At 36.0% G+C, this 22,016-nt stretch overlaps 2 protein-coding genes across 2 annotated transcripts; one reads left to right on the forward strand and one right to left on the reverse strand.

The window, feature by feature from the left end:
• The first annotated feature begins 11,870 nt into the window (after nt 1-11,870).
• LOC107830581 (inactive LRR receptor-like serine/threonine-protein kinase BIR2) lies at nt 11,871-14,227 on the forward strand. The gene has a single exon (XM_016658193.2). The coding sequence runs from the start codon at nt 12,146-12,148 to the stop codon at nt 13,952-13,954; it is 1,809 nt and encodes a 602-aa protein (XP_016513679.1). The 5' UTR covers nt 11,871-12,145; the 3' UTR covers nt 13,955-14,227.
• A 2,026-nt stretch (nt 14,228-16,253) lies between these two features.
• Nucleotides 16,254-17,572, reverse strand: LOC107830582 (uncharacterized). Its single transcript, XM_016658195.2, has 3 exons — nt 17,182-17,572; nt 16,627-16,800; nt 16,254-16,532 (listed from the first exon to the last, which is right to left on the reverse strand). Exons 1-3 carry the CDS (start codon nt 17,433-17,435, stop codon nt 16,493-16,495), a joined length of 468 nt encoding a protein of 155 aa, XP_016513681.1. The 5' UTR covers nt 17,436-17,572; the 3' UTR covers nt 16,254-16,492.
• Between the last annotated feature and the right edge of the window lie 4,444 nt (nt 17,573-22,016).

Consider the following 22,016-nt stretch of genomic DNA (forward strand, 5'->3'; position numbering starts at 1 on the left):
CTTTCGAATATAATTCTTTTCAAATAAAAGTCACCCCGTGACACCCCATTTCATAATCATAAAATACGAGTCTTAGCCCACTTACATATTTTCACGGCACCTCGTGCCCATGTTTCTATCACAACCACACGTACAACTCACGTACCAAAATATCAAAGTATATATGATCCGCAGGATTAATTTATTTTCAATAAAGTAAGTTTATAATTTTTAAATCAAGTAAGAAATCAACAAAGAAATGAATTTATTTTTTTAGAAATCGTTTGGGTGAAGATAATAACCTTTCAATTAAAACGAAGCACCAGATAGCTACTGTATTGGATGTAAAACTTATTAAATCAAAACATGGCAGCATTTCTTTTATTCAAAACAACTCAACCTCGAAAACCAGTAAAAACCAGAAACACAAATCCTTAGAGTCTCGTACGAAGAACCAAAGCCAACACATTATAACAAGAAATACAAAACACATAATAAAATAATACTTCACGGAAGAACACAAGGAATTACCTACCACGGAAAAATAAAATAACCAAAGGCAAGTGCAGCCATAGAGAAATATCAACAAAGGGCACTCCCGAGGTACCGCCTCGTAGTCCCAAATCATAAATATATTTTTACAAAGGTCACTCCCAAAGTACTGGCTCGTAGTCCCAAATTATAAATAAATTTACAATCTTTCCTTATATCACCGCGGGAGCCTTCACATTTAGTTTTAAAAATTATTTTTTCCGAAATAGCATCCCGTGTTTTAGTCACCCTTATCACACTGCATGACTTCTAGTAATTCCCCTACTAGCCACGCGTATCAAGCCCACCTTATCTTACCGAATGCGTTTCAACACCCTGGACTTATATCACCGCATGCGTATCAATATCACAATATTTTATAAATTACACCTCAAGTGCTAAAATATCACAGCATAACATAGCTTACACCTCAAGTGCTCAAATATCAAAACATATTACAAATTGCACTTCAAGTGCTCAAATATCACAACATATCACAAATCGCACATCAAGTTCTCAATTATCACAACATATCATAAATTGCACATCAAGTGCTCAAATATCACAACATATTACAAATTGCACCTCAAGTGCTCAAATATCACAACATATTAAAATTTTATCTCAAGTGCTCAAATATCACAACTTGCCACAGAAATCGACAATAATATTATTTTCCATAATAAGGAGCCCACGGCTCGATCATAATGTGTACAACATCTTAACAAAATATTCGGGAGTGAACAACTCAACCAAATAATACTTTACAATTTAGCACGTTGCCTTAGTATGATTCACGGCCTTTATAATTCAATACCAAATTTTCAACAACATGAACTGAAAAGTAATTCATCAAGGAACAATACCTCTTTTAAATCACAACTTCAGGAAATAAATAGATTTATTCATCTTGTAAACTAAATTTCCCATTTAAATTATTTATAGATAAAATCAATAATGAAAGTATTTTCCATAAAAATGGCAACTCAAACAAACACAGAGTTCACATAAAAGTCAAGTGGCAATCACACCAAATTATCAATATAAAAAGAACCTCGCCAAACAAGGAATGAGGCATGACAAATAATGGATTTAATGAGTTCCAACAATTTTTCAATTTAATACATAAGGGTATCTACGAATTTTAACCGATATAATTTGCACATATAAACCAAGTACGTACTCGTCACCTCGCATACATGGTTTTCAATCACACAATTTCCAAGATTCTTACCTTTTGAAGTTAGGCCTATATTCCAAAATGGCCTTCTCACGTGAACTGACCTCCGGACGGCTCCAATCTTTCTTGAGCTTTCTTTACATTACTAAGATGTTCCGAAAATCCTAGCAACTTCAATCTATTTAGAAACATAATAAAAGTGAACCATTTTTAGGAAGATACTCGTGGGTTCACCTCATTTAAGCATTTCATCAAACACTAGGTGTGCAAATTTGATTACAAGGTTCTTCCATAAGATTTCCTTCACTCCACAACCCACTCTTTGCCCATTTGAGCTCAACAATCTTCTCAAAAACCTTATTGGTACATGCATGTATAAATAATACTCTCATACCCAAGTATCATACTCCCAATCACCCATCTTCTACCCAAACTCGAAATTGATGACTAGGGTTAGAATCTTATCTCTTGGGTGAAAATCTTGTGAGCTTTCTTATTGAATTTCAAGGCTTGAGCAAGATTTTGATGAACAATTAGCTTAAGAATTTCTCCTCTCACTTTAGTTCATTTTCTCTCTCTAAAAATATCAGATATTCCCTTCAAACATGGTCTATTGCGTCTATTTAACGAGATAGGGCCGGGTTACAAAGATAGAAGAATGGACCCTCCAAATTCCAGACCAGGCTAGGCACGCTCTGTAGCGAGCTACAGACCAGGCTTCGCGAGCTCTGTAGCGAGCTAAATACCAGGCTTCGCGAGCTCTATAGCGAGCTACAGACTTGGCTTCGTGAGGGATATAACATGGTCTAGCGCGCTACAGACCTGGCTTCGTGAGGTCGAAATGATTCAACTCCCCAACACACTGTTCAACCCAAAAAGTCCGAAAATACAATACATTAGCCTACCTTGGCACCACGAAACCTTAAATTTCTTGGCGAAAGTTTACGGGGCATTACAGTATGTAGCTTAGAGCTTCATTCTATGTTCAGTCGTGTAAATTCAAAAGATATATATTGCCCCGATCGTTTTCCAAATAAAGTATGATGAAAGTAATTCATTCAACCTACACTTGAAAATCGGGCTTAAATATCATTCTTCTGTTGAACTTTGGATCTCATATGACTTATAGGGGGAAATCCTCCATGGTAAACATGTGTCTTCAATGGGACTATTATAGTCTTTTAGGAGGCTACCAAGTATTTTCACTGAAATTCAGGGGTTCACAATGTCTTCATGTTCTCCAAATCTTTAAATCCGTCGATCTTCAAGTTCGCTGCTCTTCAAGTTGAAATATTTGAGCCCTAAAAGTCTTCAAGTTGAAGTCTTCAAGTCTGTCAGTCTTCAAGTTGAAGTCCTCAAATTCACCGGTCTTCAAGTTGAAATATTTAAGCCCTCCAAGTCTTCAAGTTGAAGTCCTCAAGTCCGTCGGTCCTCAAGTTGAAGTCCTCAAGTCCGTCGGTCTTCAAGTTGAAGTCCTCAAATTTGCCGATCTTTAAGTTTAGTTGTTTAAGCCCTCCAAGTCTTCAAGTTGAAGTATTCAAGCCTGTTAATTTTTCAAGTTGAAATTTAAAAGTCCACTACTCTTTAGGTTGAAGCGTCAAAGTCCGCTGAATCTTCAAATCCATCAAATTTTCAAGTTTGTCGGTCTTCAAGTTGAAGTCTGCAAAATTCGCCAAATCTTTAAAGTTCGCAAAATATTCAAGTCGATGTCGTCAAGTCCACCAAGTCTTCGAGGTGAAGGTTTCTAGTCTTCCAATTGATGATAGGCTATAATCCCGTATTTTAGTCGCTCATTGCACTCTAATTTACTGCACTTTACTTGTGTTGAGCCTTAATTGGTAGTATTTTTGCACTTATTGTGTGTTTCATGCCTTGTAGGAGTGATTCCGAGTTATGTAGATGTTATAGAGCTAATTCAAGCTATTTGGAGCTTTGAAGTCTCAGTAGAAGCCCAAGCAATTAAGTCGGGATCACGTTCGGGGGTCGAAGACCAAGTCTGGACATAAAAAAAAATGAGAAAACGAGTTCACTCTGAGAAAATTGTAATACCGTCTCGTGGGCCTCATAGCGCTAGTGCAATTTTCCTGCAAAGTGAAAAAACTCAATTTCTGGCCAAATTTACACTGTTGCGCCGCATGGGACGGCGCGAGGCGCAACACGGCAGTGCAAAAAGTGGCTAGAAATGATTTTTTGGCACGTTCTGGAATTCCCAACATGCGCGCCGGATGGGGCGGCGCGGGACGCGTCGCGGTAGCACAAAAATATTAGAGTGACTTCCCATTTTCGCTAAAAAGGGTAGTTTCGTCCGGGGTTTATTTTGGGGGCTGTTTAAAAACACCAAAACACCATTTTAGATAGACTTTTGATACAATTTCGACCAAAGGAGGCGAAGGAGGCTAAGGAGGAGTTGGAAGAACACAAGCACAAGGATTTCATCATTCCTTCCTCACTCAAGATCCAGGTTTGGATTAAATTTATGTTTTCCTACACTTTAGTTACATTTGTGAAGAACTTCTCCATGTCTATGGAGTAGATCCTTTTGGGTTTTGATGGATTTGGTGTGTTGATGATTGTTTGTGGATTATAACTCTATTTTTATGTATTTGAATCGTTTTTGAAAGATTTAATTATTGCATCTATATTCACTTGTTCTTGTAATCGAAAGAGGCACAACTTATGATATCTTTGCATTATATTGTTGGTTGAGTTCATAGATTCTTCTAAGTAATCGAAAGAGGCTAGATGAATCATTGATTAAATCTAGTTAGGAGAATAATCGAAAGAGGTTTTCCTAAAGACCGATCCACTATACATTCCTGCATATCTTCATAGTGCTTAAATTGGTTCATCTCGTGAGGTTAAGACTTAATCGAGAGAGGAGTTTTTGCTGAATGTTTGAACTAATAATAGAGTGAATTCGAGAGATTCACTTGAACATTGGAAGTAAATTATCTAGAGTTAGATCCCGAACAATTATCTTGCACTTATTCTGTCAAAACCCTATCCTTTTCTACTTATAACCTTAATTGCTTATTCCTTGTTTCGATAGTCACTAGTCAATAACTGTAGATTTTAGATTCTTAGTTAAATTTTATTATTAATCATATAAATCCCAACCGTTGATCCTCCTGGATAGCAATCAAGCTAGAAACTACGAGAATACTATTTAAATCCAATCCCTATGGACACGATATTATACTATACTATCTTTGACTAACGAGTACAATTTAAGTGTGTGTTTTGCGTTTGTCACCAATCTTAAGGTGGACATTTAAATCCCTTTGCACCTTAAGTTGGTCTTTTAGCGGATTTATCCTTAAAAGGCACTATAATTTTTCAATCTTAAGGTGGACATTAAGTCCCTTTGCACCTTAAGTTGGTTTATTCATGGATTTTTCCTTAAAAGGAACCGTAATTTTCCAAGCTTAAGGTGGACATGTTAGTCCCTTGCACCTTAAGTTGGCCTCTTCGCGGGTTTGTCCTTAAAAGGAACAATAATTTTCCAATCTTAAGGTGGATATTTAAGTTCCTTTGCACCTTAAGTTGGCCTTTTCGTGGGTTGTCCATAAAAGAATCTATAATTTTCTAGTCTTAAGGTGGACATTAAGTCCCTTTGCACCTTAAGCTAGTTATAGATTTGTTCCTTCTATATGTTGTTACTAATTTGATCCTTCTATATGCGGCTATAGATTTATTCTTCAATATGTTGTTACGGATTTGATCCTTCTATATGCTGTTATGAATTTGTTCTTCTATGTTGTCGAGGATTTGTCCTTCTATATGTTGCGAGGGATTTGTCCTTCTACATGTTGTTGTGGATTTGATCATCTATATACCGTCATGGACTTGGCACTGGGCGACTCTTACTTACTTGACCTACAAAAAAAAAAAGGGACAGAAAAAGGCAACAGAAAATACAGAAGAAGAAGTTACCTCCGCTAATGCTGTCTATTCGTCAAAGCACGGAGCTGAGATGGCTTGCATATGTTGCTATGCGATGATCGATGAACCTACGAGCATGAGTTTATATAGCTATCAAAATATGGTATTAAATATTTTTTTGGCGATGGGGGATCAGTTGTTTAGGCGGCTCCAAAGTTTTAGTTTCCAACATGAACTAGGATACGGTAGCTTGATCCAAGTAGAAATCTAATTAAGCAGGTGAAGGAAGCTTGATTTTGAAGGAGACACGTACATTACATTGCACTATTATCTGGACAAAATATTAAGACCCACATGACTTGGTATTGGATTGGCTATGCAAATTCTTATCTAAACATTAGTCCATACAAGTCAAAGCCCATTTTTACGTGGAGATTTCCTAAGGGAAACTACCTGGCACTTGTGTATGAATAAGAACAATACATCCTACAATGCATATTGAAAAGGAAAAGAAAATGTGATTTTCCTTGAAAAAGGGGACGATTGGGTATTAGTCTCGTAATACTTCAATCCTCGTCTTTCAAGTTCAAGATATTTACCCAACAAGTCTCGAAGTATGGGATATTTGTAAGCATACAAAATTTAATTAGATTTAAATTCATAAAATTATTTGGACTGTACTTTAAATTCAAGGTATATTAGTCCAAATAAACATTATGGACTAATATAATAGAATTAATTAAGTTCAATAAATATTATTTGGGCTAGCCATTTAGTTGGGCTACAAATGATGAGTCCACTAAGGCCCAATATGCCATCTTCCTAGAGGCCTAGTTTGGTGCCATGTGTCAAAATGACAAGGTATGCCAGGTCAAATTAAAAGGCCTATGAAACCGCACCACATGTGCAAGTGACATGTTCTGGCCAATCAAATACAACCTTGTCACTCTTCAATCTGATTAGTCGGAAAGAGTTTGTTGTTATGACAATTCTTCCATTCCACAACTATAAATAGGGATCTTCAAAACTCATAAAAGAGACCAGAAGTTATAACAAAAAGCAAGAGAGAGCTCATGGATCAAACACCTGAAGTTTTTTTACAAGTTTCAAGTTTCAAACAATCAAGTTCAAGTTCAAGCTCAAGAACGATGAACAAATCAAGGTTCAAAGAGTATGAGTTCAAATCAAAGTTCGTGCGAGTTAAATTCAAGATCATCTTTCATTGCAACAAATATAGATTCAAGATCAAGCTCAAGAGCTCTTAAATTTATTTACTACGATTGTTACAATATTTTCGGTATTGATTTTATTGTTATTGACGCAAATTTATTGTGTACAGTTATAAATAATAAATAATTTAGAGTTGAACGACCTCCTTCACCAACTTCATTTGTACCGGCCACATGGAACTAGACCACTACGGGCAAATGTGGAACAACCCCAGAAACGAAATCGATTTATAACTCATTAAAAATGTTAATTTAATACGATTCTTTTTACAAAAATAATAATAATAATAAAATAGCTCAAAAGAAGATAACGAAATAATAGGAGATCTTTGTAAATTTTTATATAATATTGAAATCCTAACAGGTCATAGGAGATTATTATCTACCTTTTATAGGTTTCTTTAGATTACAAGCGTTTACATTTAATATCGTGCCATTGCAATATTTAGGAAATTAAATATTACGAAAAGGATTCTTAGAGCGTATAGTAGCAGAATGGAGTCTTATCCTTAACATTAAATTCATTCGAAAATTAAGATTCAACAAACATAATAGCGTCTCCCAAAGTAAATATAGGAGTACTGTATAAGACAGTGATCCAACAACTGTAATAAGAGCCATGTGCCTAATAATTAATATTGCTAACTTTTAATAATAGAGAAAAATCCGACATTAGCGTTAACTCAACTCATTATCCATCTGTTATAAGTAACAACCAACTTAATGAATCCAACAATTTTTAGTTTAATAATATAAGCCATTAATAAGTACTTTGTGTAATTAGTATTCAAGCTAGTCAAGTTTTATCTCCCAAGTCTAAACTAGCATTTGGACATAAATTTGATTGAAACTTGAAAAAGAAGTTGTTGAAATTGTGTTGAAAAATAATTTTTGAAAGTTAAAGTTGTGTTCGGTCATGCATTTTATTTGAAGAAAAATTAAAGTTATGTGAGTGGAAGAAAACATTTCACCCAAAATTGCCCTAAACTAGTTTTTGGGAAGTTAAAATTTTTTGAATTTTTTTCCCAAAACATGATCATATTTCATAAATAAATAATTTTTTTAATTTTTTTTTGAAAAAATAAAGCTAAAATATATGGCGGAGCTAAGTCTCCAATATTGCAGCCACGTAAAGGATAGTGTTAGTTAAGTTTTTGCAAAACAATTAATGCCCTTGGACTTTGACTGCTGGATTAGCTTAAGTTTTGACCCGCCTTTTTCTTCTGGAGTGAAATTCAACGTCCTCCCCCAAATCATACGCATTCCATTATGCTTTCATTATCAGTCTACCCTCCTCTTATACTTAACTAGTAAATTTTTTACAACAAAAATAAAATATGACTAAACAATTAATGACATATAAAAGAAACTCAATCTTTACTAATCAAACATATCTTCATGATTTTATCATGAACTATTATATTGATTACAACTTGTGAAATAAATAAAAAGAAAAAATGACACTGTATAATCGCTCTCAAAAATTTTAGCCGAAAAATGTATATTTTTTGTATATATATATATATACACATTATATATATATATATACACACACATTCTGTATGTTATATAAAAAATAATTATACAAAATTTATATACCTTTTCGACTATAAAAAATAAATAGTTTCTCGCGGGCTAAAAGAGGAAAAAAACCCAAATAAAAAGGTTAAGTATGCATTTGGACATTTTTTGGTTGAAGTTTGAAAAACAAAAGTATTTGATCTCTAAATCTTGTTTCAAATAGCACTTAATAATATTTATAGCCAAGCCAAAATATTTTTCGTGAATGTTAGATATTCTTGTTTTGAGAATTTTCCTGCATGTGATAATGCTCCACCAATCCAAATTTAGCGGTTAGCTACAATTCAATGAGTGAGATTAGAATTCTATTAACATCATTCTTATACGCTATAATAATTTTTAGTTTTCTTGTTTTACTTTCTATTTTTGGTTCTAACAGAAGCAACTACTACAATGACCAAAACTTAGTTTTAATTAGACTACTCTTATAGCTCTGTAATCACAGTTTTCAATATTAAATAAACAAATTCTCAAGAGTATGCCAAGGTAAAATGATAAATAAGGATGATACCCAGTTTATACTTGAGCAAATCCAAGCAACTTTTTCTTTGTAAATAATCAAAGTAATAAAATCTAAAAAGATATGAAGAAATGACTGACTGCCAAGGGCGGATCTATGTAGGGGATTGGGGGTGGTACGCCACCCGATCACTCGAGTAAAAAATCGTATATATATGCTGGTATTTTCCTCAAAATATTGAACATATATAACGGGTAACATCCCAAAGTCACAAAATGGGAGTAGGTGCCACGGTTAAAGCATTGCAACTCGAGGATCTCTATTGTGGTCCTAGTTATTTTGTTTCTATTGTGGTCCTAGTTGTTTTGTTGTCATCTGTTTTCCCTTCCCTTTCTTTTCTGTGTGCTCCTTCTTTTAAATTGTTTTAATTTTTTCACCTTTGTTATTCACTCTATTTTGTACAATCTCCTTTTTATTATTTATTTAAATTGTATATCTTCCTTTTTCATTTTCTAGATCTTAAAATTTATTTGAATGTGATTTTAATCATTTTCTCTTTTTATCCATCTAATGTTATTTTATTAATTTTAGAAATTAAAATGATGCATCAAAGACATAATATTAATCGAGCTATATGTAGATTGAAGTGGTGTATTTTCTAATTTAAAATTTTATTTTTACTTTATATTTTTTAATCATATTAATCAAATTTGAATCCAGAGAATTTGACCGAATTAGAAAGAACTTATTCAATTTTGTGATATATTCATTTATGCATATAACGATCTTTTAAATTGAATTGAATTAATTCAAAATGGACCGAACCGAACCGAATTAATAAAAAATGGATCGAACCGACTAAATATACACCCAAGTTTAATCTCTTCATTATGGTTGGTTTGCATTAAAACCAGTGGCACCAGGGGCGTACGCAGAAATTTTTGTAAGCGGTGTTGAAATTTACAGAAGAACGTTAATTAATAACTTTAGTTATCATACTTAGAGACGAGAAATAGCTTTAGTCTATTGGTTTTGTTGAGTCTAAAGTTAGAAAAAGTTATGAATTAAATTATATTTCATCACAATTTTTAACCACATACATTCTCTCAAATATTTGCAAAAATGATGTGCTAGTTGATGTTTGAACCTCTGACCTCTTAGAGCAAAATCAAGCACATAATCAATGCGTCAATATTGGTATCATTTTTTCCTACTTATGCGCTTCCTCACAGTATTAATACATATATTTAGCAAATAATTACGACGGTGTCGCATGACACCGCTTCGATAAATGTGCATCCGCCCATGAGTGATACCCATAGCCATCAAATCTTGGATCCGCCTCTGCGGACTGCTTAATAAAAGAAAGGAAGAAACACCTTGCGTAAAAATAAAAATTTGGATCATAAAAATGAAATTTTCTGAAGCCAACGTAAAGTAAAACAAACCAAGCGAATGATGTTAACAAAAGTGAAGTGTTAGTAATGCTGCGATATGCTTCTTCTTTATGTTTTCTGAAATACTAATTCAACTTTTCCTTCTTTGTCTGAATATTTTGCCTTTGGGTCTCTTAGTTTGTTTTCTTGGTATTCGTTCACTTTCCCCTCCTTTGTACTCGTACCATTTTACAACTATAAGAATATCCAAAATTCAAAATCTATAGTGCTACAATGCAGGTAACAAAAGTGGTATAATCTTATCTTTCCTCGTTAAGACCATCAGCCAGCCACAATATAATGTCTTAACTCTTATCAACAACTCATGCAATAAACTGCTCAAATAACTCTAACCTGCCAATACGATAAAGAAGAAAGATGTTATGCTCACGTTTTCTCGGCATTGTTTATAGAAGAACTTGTTCTCACTGATTAAGGCAAATGCCTTAGAAAGACCTGATAATACCACCATGGATGAATTGACACTTTTTTCCTGAATTCTAGAGTTGATCCAGTCATCACTCTTCCTGTTTTCAGAAATGCCTCTAATATGATCATGTCGACGATAGAGGACAATTTTTATTTTTAGGGGAGGGGTGATTACATATAAAAATAATAGGTTACAACCAGTGTTTGTGAAGGAAATTACGGTCAGTCCTATCCAACTCAAACACATGAGAATAGAGAATTTATAGAAAGTTATCATAAACTTGTGAAGATTCAAGGTACCAAAGTTCAAGGTTTACCGGTAATGACAAACTTGTGAAGATTCATCTGAATGCCTATGAGATTTCCTTGAATGAAATCGTAATGGCGCCAAAGAGATGTGGCGCCAAAGAGATGTGGCTTCGCGCACACTCTTGAAATGGAAAAGCCTAAGTTTTCGCTTGTCGATTGTGAATCGGGTGCTTTATTCCTCTTTCATAGGTCTTAACGGAAGTATAAGTAACTGAAACGGTGCCATTGTTATTTAATAATTGATTATTATGTTGAAATAAGAGGGATAAATCTAAAAAAAATGAGATAATAGATAAAAACATTTCCTGATTTATTAGAGGTGCCAAGTCACCATAATATATTTCCTAATAAATAACTTAACACATGAGAAAGGGGAAAGACAACACCAATGATTATTAAAACTTATATAGCATGATTTTATTCACTTTAACTTTTATTTTAACTATTCACAAAAGTTCAAGGCAGTTTCTCATTGTAGTACTCCTTGATCATAAACTAGATACTTCATTAGGTTCGAATTCTAAAAATAATTTTTTTTGGTATGGAGTATTTTTTTCCTTTTTACGCCATGTGCATCTGTATTAGTCAACCAAAATCATTCAAAAGTGATTTTGTGGAATAAACCAATTCTTCTTTAGAATAAAAGGTTTACATTAATTGGGTATTCTAGGCGCAGCCATAAACCTTATATGACAAGAATATTTGAATCTACGCTTTAACTATCTAAGGCCCTTTTAGGGGACTAAACTTTTCTTATTCAAACATCAACAATACTTTAAAGAGTTGTATATTCTTCCTTTAAGCAAACTAACCATTTTAATAGTCAAATTTGGCCTTTATTCATTAACAATTTCCATTTATCTTTTACGCATTAACTAATGTATCACCCCCTCCAAAGGCTCCACTAATGTAATAGTCATACTATACTAGTAAAATACAGAGAAAAAAAGAATCTGTAATTACAGACTGGGTTTTCATATTGGCAAGTCAATGCCTCAGCCGTCTTCGTCTTCCTTAGCTTTGCTATTTCCTGCCCATTTCTCTTGTACATATTATCAAACACCTCGTACCAATTACACAGAGCTGTTAAATCCCTAAAAAACCCTAGGAGGCTCTGCTCAATTACACGATGACTCGTTTCAGATTTCAGTTAATTCTGCTTTTTGTTGTACTTCCTCAGTTTTACGATGCTGCTGTAGTTGAAGATGATCTCAAATGTTTAGAAGGATTCAAAAAATCCTTAGAAGATCCAAGCGGGAATCTGATCTCATGGGACTTTACCAATTCCACTGTCAGCGCTATCTGCAAGTTTACAGGTGTCAATTGCTGGAACGAACGCGAAAATCGAATCAACGGCCTCGCTCTTCAGACCATGAACCTCGGCGGGAAGGTAACAGAATCGTTAGAGTATTGTGCCAGCTTAACAACCCTTGATCTTTCCGGTAACCGCTTTTCCGGTCCAATTCCTTCGAAAATTTGTACTTGGCTCCCTTTTTTAACAACCCTAGATTTGTCCAGTAACGATTTCTCTGGCTCTATCCCTGCTGATCTAGTTAAATGCGCTTATTTGAATAAATTAATGCTCAATGATAACAAACTTTCTGGAAATATTCCCCCTGAATTTTCTAGTTTCAGTAGGCTCAAAACTTTATCTGTGGCAAACAATCGACTTTCCGGTATAATTCCGGCAGCTTTCGACTCGGCCGATTCGGCTAACTTTGAAGGAAATAGTGGACTCTGTGGTGGACCTTTGGGGAAATGTGGAGGACTCAGTAAGAAAAACTTAGCTATTATTATTGCGGCAGGTGTCTTTGGTGCTGCTGCTTCTATGTTGTTGGGTTTTGGTGCCTGGTATTGGTATTTCACTAAGGCCGGGAAGAGGAAGAGAGGGTATGGGATCGGTAGAGGCGATGACTCAGATAGTTGGGCTGAGAAGCTGAGGGCACACAAGCTCACTCAGGTTATGTTGTTTCAGAAACCGCTTGTTAAGGTTAGATTAGTTGATTTGTTGGTCGCCACGAATAGTTTCAGCATGGACAATGTTATCAACTCGACTAGAACGGGGACTACTTATAACGCTGTGTTACGCGATGGTTCTGCGCTTGCCATTAAGCGGCTTAATGCTTGCAAACTGAGCGAGAAGCAGTTTCGGGTTGAGATGAATAGGTTAGGCCAACTTAGGCATCCTAATTTGGTGCCACTTCTGGGATACTGTGTTGTTGAAGAGGAGAAGCTTTTGGTTTACAAGCACCTGTCAAATGGTACTTTGTATTCATTCTTGAATCGGAATGCAAGTGAATTAGATTGGCCTACTCGGTTTAGAATTGGTCTGGGTGCTGCTAGGGGCCTTGCTTGGTTACATCATGGTTGCCACCCACCTATCTTGCACCAAAACATATGTTCTAATGTTTTTTTCCTCGATGAAGACTTGGATGCTAGATTAATGGATTTTGGGCTGGCAAGGCTGATGACGCCTTCAGATGCAAAAGAGTCTAGTTTTGTGAATGGGGAGTTGGGTGAATTTGGTTATGTAGCTCCGGAGTACTCTAGCACAATGGTGCCTTCACTGAAAGGGGATGCTTACAGCTTCGGGGTAGTGCTTTTGGAGTTGGCTACTGGACAAAAACCTCTTGAAGTTACTGCTGGTGAAGAGGGCTTCAAGGGTAACTTGGTGGACTGGGTAAATCAGCTCTCTGTTTCAGGTCGCATTAAAGATGCAATCGACCAGAACATATGTGGGAAGGGGCATGATGAAGAGATTGTACAATTCCTAAGAATTGCTTGTAATTCTGTGGTTTTTCGGCCCAAGGACAGATGGTCTATGTATCAGGTTTATGAAGCACTTAAGAGCATGGCTGAAAGACAGGGTTTCTCCGAGCAATATGATGAATTTCCGTTACTATTTGGCAAAGAAGCTACTACGAGCAGTCCTATTTGAAACCGGAATTTTCAAAGCATTTCAAAATGTTACAAACCAAGTGAATATGATGCATCCTGCTGTAAGTCTTCAGTTCCTACTGGTGTAAGTGGCACGACACCATTTTGATTGGTTCAAGACTGTACACCCTTTGAATATTGCTGTATTATATTTGCAAAATGGACAAATTATTCTTAAGTATTTTGCTTGTTTGAAATATGTAGTATAGGAAGCGACTGTTAATTGTTCTTCATATATGTGATTACTGTTGCATATAGCATTGGATGTTATGTACTCGGAGGATCCTCGACTAAACGTCTCATTTCTTGAAACTAGCCTATATTACTGCTAGTTTAGCTCTTGTTCGGAAGCAATTGGGTGGGGTGTTTGCTTCTTAATGTTGAATCAATGGCCTTTGTTATTCATGTGTTGCTTGCAACTAGTTGTGTATAGCAAAAACTGAAAGACACGCCAAACCAAAATATCGAATCAAACCAACTAAAAAATCCGGCATCTATTTGGTTTGATTTGGGAAAAAATTGAACCGGAGTTTGACATATACTTATATGTGTGTGTGGATTTATGTGTGCATATATATATATATAGCTTTTCTGAAAAATAAGTTGTCTAGACATATTCAAGATCCTTGTTTGGGATGTAATGTCTAATATGTTTATTATGGAAGATCACGTTTCATTCTGTTTACATGGTTGATTTTCATGGTCACTTTGTTATCACGTGTTTGTTCAAATACTTCAACCCTCCCGTTCTTTCATCTTCACAAGCGAAGATTAATACGTTTCATATTGAGTTTTGAATTTTCTATTGATGCTCTTTGGAGTCATTGCTTCATCTTTAACTATCCAAAATCTGTTAACTTGAAAGCATATATGAATGTCACATTGTTGTTAGATTAATGATAAAGAGAATTGTATTACATCAACTAGTGATTTCAGTTAATTTTCAAATTCCATGTCTTTGGCGATGATTTTTGGTGAGCTGGAGTGAGATAGGGTACTAAAGTTAAATAGTTGCTCATTCAGCCCGATGCTGCATTTTATCTATACCGGCTAAGGTTAAAGGAGGCCTCATTATCAAATACTGTTGCTAATTAGCTATTCAGCTTAAGGCCTCTCATTTCCTTAGGGCGCTGGAGGGTAAAACTAAAGTCAGTTTAGGCCAAATTCCACTCTCCCCACATTTAGAACGTAGCCCAGAAAGAGGAGGAAAAAGAGACGGGAAAGCAGCTTTCTTTCGTTAGAGGTATGGACGGTGTAACGACTTTTTTACAAACACAAATTACATGTCTCTTAGTCCATTTCAGCCTTAGATTTTATTGATTTTTTTTCACCAAATGGCACCTTGTTAAAGATATAAACTTATTCCATCAATATTTTTTTCACTTAGCTAACAACTAACAAGTGAGTGCAAAAGCTTACGTAGATTGGTCATTGAGATTTAAACTCGTGAAATTGCAATGTGAATTGTAGACTTTTGACCACTAGATTGTCCGTGGATGTAATAGATAAAATAACCCGGGGAAGGGATTGAGTGGAGGTTAGGATCATGCATGTGCATATGCTAATCTTCTTTTTTATGATTAATCTTTATTCTCTTTCAAAGACCAGAATTCTACCTTTTGAACACTCTGACCAACTTTTTGGACTAGAAACTAGAATGCCACCGAAAATTGAAACATTAGTCTAAGTGAGGATTAAATCTTATAATTGCTGTTTACTGGACATCAGTCAAGGCTAAAAATATTGGACAAAAGTAAACTTTAATAAGTCTCGTTTAGGAGCTTAGCTTTACCTTGTGAAATTTGCTACTTAAAGAAAAAAATAATTCCACTCGAGCCAGAAAGTAAAAAACTTGTTCCTTTGAATAGTCAAAAATGCCAACATAATCATTCAAGAAAGACTCCCCAAAACTAATTAATATCTTGGAAACTCCCCATTTTTCATGCATTTATCCAATATTTCTGTCTATCTTTTGCAGTGTCCCAATTATAAATGACACCCTCCTAAAATACTAAAAAGGAACAAAAAAGTGGGTAGCATATACTCCACAATCAAATCATATCCTGCTTTCATATTTCCTCAGTCTTGAAAAGTTTTACTTTCCAATCTACTTTCCCTCGTTAATTTAATTCTCCTTACTTAGAATTTCATTCAGGTGATAGCAATTTACTTTTCTACAAACAACATCTCCAGTGTCCTAACTCCTAACCATAGACAGTTCCAGAATTTAGATTTTATAGATTCAACCTTTAAGTTCTTAAAATTTAATTCATTGCACTTCTAAAGTTATGAGTTCAAAATTTACTAATTTTCCGCGTGTTACTATTTGTTGAAACTTTACTAACTTTTCACATATATTTATATTCAATATCGAAATTACTAAATCAGTAAGGCTACACTCGCCTCTGTCTACCAACAGATATATAGCTACTAGTACATTCTAAGGAAACACCTACTTGTTATCACTGCTTGTATGTTGTAAAGATGGTTGAAGGATCTTGTTGCTCTTTACTAGAGTACTTTCAATTGTTTTTTAAGCTCAAGCTCGAGTTGGTGGCTCCCTATACTTCCCTATTTTCCTGAAAACCAAGAAACATAAACATCATAAACTACAACGTTAAGTTTTTCTCATTGGTAACGTACTAATGCATATATGGATCAACAGTAATGTACCTGTTGTGTATGGCATTTGGTCCAGTAGGCACTCTTCTTTTGCTCACATAATTGACATTTGGATTCCTTTGAAGATATTGCCTCTCAGCTTCTATTATCTTCCAAACATCTAAAGGTTTGTTTGCCCTATCATCAACTATTTTGGTTGCAGCCCTGGCTGCCTTCCCTGCTTTCCTGAAAAAACATACACATAAAAAAGTTTTAACTTCTATATATTGATAGAGTTTACTATTAGGTCACATGAAAGATTAATTTGACAAGTAAAAATGGCAGCTCGTTGCAGTGTTGCACTAAACTCCCCAATGAGCATGTCGGACCACCTTGGATCTATTGTACGAACCCTTACCTTATATTTTTTGAAAAGTTTATTTTCATGGCTTGAATCCATGACCTCTTGGTCACACGGCTGCTAGGATAAAAAATACCACGTAATATGCTAACATATTTAAGGGAGGTAATATGCTACAACTTAAAATACATTTGGAAAGTTTTTGCATACAAGTGATACTAATGCATACAAGTGATTATATATATATACTGAGAAAGAGTAGATACCTGTTCAGAATGGCATTGGGTCCAGTAGACGCTCTTCTTTCGCTGACATAATTGAGATTTGAATTCTTTTGAAGATAATGACTTTCAGTTTGTATTGTCTTCCAAACATCAAAATGATTGATTGTCTTAGTGGTAGATGTTGCCTGCTTGGCTAAACTCCCATTGAATACAAGCCACAGTAAACTAAGTAAAAGAAGAACTCCCAAGAAAGCCTTCATACCATTAACCCTGCGTATAGCACCATCACCAACCATAACTCTATGTTTTTAATTGCCAACAGAGTTAGCTGTAGATTATTTCATGAGTAAGAAGACAGGGTAGTTCATGGCCATGATAGCAGACTAATATAGGCAATTCTATGTTGCTCTAATGATCTTTCATGAAAGATTTCCATTTGCTTTAGATGAATATATAATGTGGAAAAGTTAAAGTTAGTTAATGTCCAAAAGCCAAAAAGGGAGGGAATGTTAGAGGAGGTGGGGTGAAGGAAAAATCTTACCAAGTTGCACCAAGAAATGTTAGAGGATGTGGGGTGAAGGAAAAATCATACACAGTATTTTGTATACATATTTTTTACCTTATTATTTAATCATGTACTTAAGTGATACATATTCTTACTTTAACTTGTGGCTGGTTAATTTATTTGATCTGATGTAATTATCGGATGTGAGTACGTATTAAGAATTGAAGGACTGGCCGACGGTCTCGAAGGGGGGAGTGGGTCACCAAGTTTATAGTAAAGTGAGATATCCTTTCTTTACTTTATAGAAGTAATTGATTTGTCTCCGCGGGAACACTTCCTTTACTTTCTTTTACTCATTTTCATGCAAATCAGCCAATGGGGACCTCACTTTTACTACTATAGAGTCTAGATTTGGCCCTTCCCATATTTACTGGTGTAAGTTATGTGATTTGATAATAGCAGCAAAGAATTTTATTTAAAAAATAAATAAATAAGTGACGCACGCAATCTATCAGCATTGAATTAGCATCTTTTAGTCCGTAAATTTATCAAGTTAATTACTAGTACTACTATTTTACGAGTTATTCACATGCTCACGTCTCATTCGTTCAATCAGTAATTTGGAAGATTTACATTAGCAAGCACTTTCTCATCTGAAAAAAAAAAGGGTCTTGTTCTTTGCTGGACTTCCCCCATGGAACTGATACCGTATACAATCAAAATCGAGCTCGCCTACGACATGATAGGTCAGGCTCGAAATATGGCAATAAAGGACTGAAAATCGACCCCAAGCCCTACCGGGCTAGCACCCGGGGTCAGAACGTCTGCCTTCGAGAATATCGAGGCCGTGATCCCGGAATCGATCCTAGCTCCGAACGAGTTCGAAGAAATATTATTAACATAGCCTACAGAAGACCGGAATATCCGTGACCGGTCGGATATTACGGCGGGAATCTCGGCACGTATCAATAAGGAACCGACAATCAGTAAATCAAGAGATTTTTTACCTTTTATAGAATTGTACCTAAAGTAGAACTCCTCTACTATATAAAGAGGTTCTAATAATGATAAAAACTTACCCGCATCAGGTGTTTACACCCATCCAATAAATAAATAACACATGTCACATTATTTAACTAAAAGTATTAGTCTTTAATCATAGTTAATTACCATGTATTTTCCATATCATCCTAAAGAATAATATTAAAAATACTTAATAGAGTCTTGCAAACTCTAGTCTGTAACGTTAATGAATGACGATATTAATTTTTTGTTCACTTTCTGTGCCATCACTGGCCTCTACAAATATAAAAATTATTTTTTCTTCTACTAGGGTAACTATCATTATTTATATATGCATCTTAACTTTGAAAAATATATTAAACATTTTAAACTTAACAAAGAAGAATTTACTTTAGCATACTCTAAGTGGAACACATATGAAGATTAACAAACGAAAAAACTTTACGAAATAGAATCTGGTTTTACCCCACTAATGATGGATCTTCTTAACATGATGAAAATTTAGCATACATAATTAGAAGAGTAATCTACATAATATAATAGGTTAATATGATCTTGCAGTTCTGAATTTCATGGTATAAATAGAGGGTGAAACTTTCAGTTGACTCATCTATCCTTTATTTCAAGTTGTTCGTTGAAGCAGACAACTTGATTTTGGTGAAGGAGATAGTGAAAGTTCTCGTACCATTAAAGGTGCTCCTCTTGATGCCGCAAACTTTGGAAGTAGATCGGATCGGAAATAAAAGAACGTCATAAGAAGACAGGAATAAAAGAAATAAGAACTAAGAACTGACGGCAACCCTGATTATGTTAGTATGACTTCATTCTATTTTTTATTTTTTATTTATTTAAAATAAGATTCCTAATAGACCTTATATTGTGTTCTATGGTTAACTAAATTACATAAGGTGTAAACACCCGGTGCAGGCAAGTGTTTATCATCTGATAATTCATAGAACAGATTGCTACACGTATTGCAAAGCAATATATTATTATTTCTCTCTTTAAGCTCTTATTCTTTTGTATTTTGATACCGATCGAAGTGCATCTAGATCGAGGGTGACTAACCTTCCAAGACTGAAATTATCCAATTCGTGTAAATTTACTTTATCATTATTTATTTCAAGTGCAACTTAATTTATCACCTTGTGCCAAGTTAATCCGCGTATCCTTAGAACCACTTACAAGTTCAATTGTTATCCGATTTTGAGGGTAAACAGTTTGGCGCCCAGCGTGGGGCTAAGGATAATAGTGGTTATTTGATACAAATTTTCATAACACACACTACTTTACACTTGTTCTTTGGAGTGTCTCTAATTTCAGGTTAAAGCTCAAAATATCAAACTCTCAGTCAGCACCCTTACATGTTGACAATGGATCCGGCCATCACGGTGAAAACAACAACATAGTGCCCAGTGACAAGGTATTGCCCATTGATCCCATCGGAATTCTAGTCGAGGACTCGATTGATGCTAACTCGCATGTGGCTATCAACACAAATCTGCCTATCGACCCCGAGAATATCGTCTGTGGTGGATCCCGATCTGCAGCCCAAAAAACACAAAATATTGGAGGAGACGGGATCAATTTACGGGTGATCTTCGAAATATTGCATGCTCAACAAGCGGCGATAGTCCAGTTACAGAACCAAAGCCGCGCACTGAACATAATTGAACCCGATCCATCCCGGGAAGTCACCTAGAGGGATGAACCGGTCGCAGAGAGGTCGAATGAAAACGAATTGTGGGCTAACCCCGAGATCATAAAGATGCTCGAGGAACTGACAAAACGGGTAGAATCAGGGAGAAGAAAATCGAAACTAATGACAAAAAGGTGAAAACCTACAATTCCAGGGTCGGCCAAATCCCAAGATCACCGCCGATATTAAAAGGCTTGGATTCCAAGAAGTTCGTTCAAAAATCTTTTCCTATGAGCGCGGCTCCGAAGTCGATCCCTAAGAAGTTTCGCATGCCCGAGATTCCTAAGTACAATGGAACGACCGACCTAAACGAGCATGTGACCTCCTATATATGTGCCATCAAAGGGAACGACTTGGAGGATGGTGAGATCGAATCTGTCTTGTTGAAAAAGCTCGGGCAGACCCTGTCAAAGGGATCTATGATATGGTATCACAACTTACCTCCTAATTCTATTGACTCGTTTGCTATACTTGGAGATTCCTTCATAAAGCACACATCGTGGCTATCCAAGTCGAGACCAGGAAGTAAGACCTTTTCAAAGTAAAATAGATGGATAATGAGATGCTCAGGGAGTTCGTGTCCCGGTTTCAAATGGAACGGATGGACCTGCCATCGGTCACTGACGATTGGACAGTTCGGGCTTTCACCCAAGGACTCAATATTTGGAACTCGTTGGCTTCACAACAGTTGAAACAAAACTTGGTAGAATATCCGACTGTCAGTTGGGTCAATGTCCATAACCGGTATCAATCGAAAATCAGGGTCAAAGATGATCATATTGGGCCCCCTTCTGGGTCCGTGTATCCCGTCAGAACCATCGACAGAGTCAAGAGAGACATCGATCGTGAACCGAGATCGAACAGGGATCGGTATCAGTTGTACAATGGGGACCGAAGAAGTAGTGGGTCCAGGCAGAACCCTGCGAGAAACGAAATGAGAAACGGTCGAGGCCAGAGCAACCGGGGACTCATTAGCAAAAACAACTTCTACAGGCCCGTCGGGCTAAAGAAGCATCGAGATTATCGGAGTACAACTTCAATATCCCGCTATCGTATTTGCCATCGGATGCATCAAAGATACCAAATGGTCTAGACCTTTACAGATCAATCCAGCCCAAAGGGATCCCAACCTAATATGCAAATATCACGACACTCATGGCCACAGAACAGAAGATTGCCGATAATTAAGAGAAGAGGTGGCCCAACTATTCAACAACAGACATCTCCGAAAGTTCCTGAGTGATCGGGCCAGGAACCACTTTAGAAACAACAGTGATTATAATAAGCAGACCGAGCAGGAGTAACCTCAGCACGTCATTAACATGATCATCGGTGGGGTCGACATTCCCCAGAGGCCGATGCTGAAGCGCACCAAAGTATCTATCACAAGGGAAAAACAGACTCAAGATTGCGTACCGGAAGGAACATTGTCTTTCAACGACTAAGACGCTGAGGGGATCGTACAACCCCACAACGATGTACAGGTAATATCAATACTCGTAAATAAATCTCGAACTAAGCGTGTGCTAATTGATCCAGGTAGCTCAGCCAACATCATCAATCGAGGGTCATGGAACAACTCGGCCTACAAGATCAGATTGTACTTGCGGTCCGAGTCCTGAACGGGTTCAACGTGGCATGCAAAATCAC

This window comes from Nicotiana tabacum, chromosome 17 (assembly GCF_000715075.1).
Source record: "Nicotiana tabacum cultivar K326 chromosome 17, ASM71507v2, whole genome shotgun sequence".
Lineage (NCBI taxonomy): Eukaryota > Viridiplantae > Streptophyta > Magnoliopsida > Solanales > Solanaceae > Nicotiana > Nicotiana tabacum.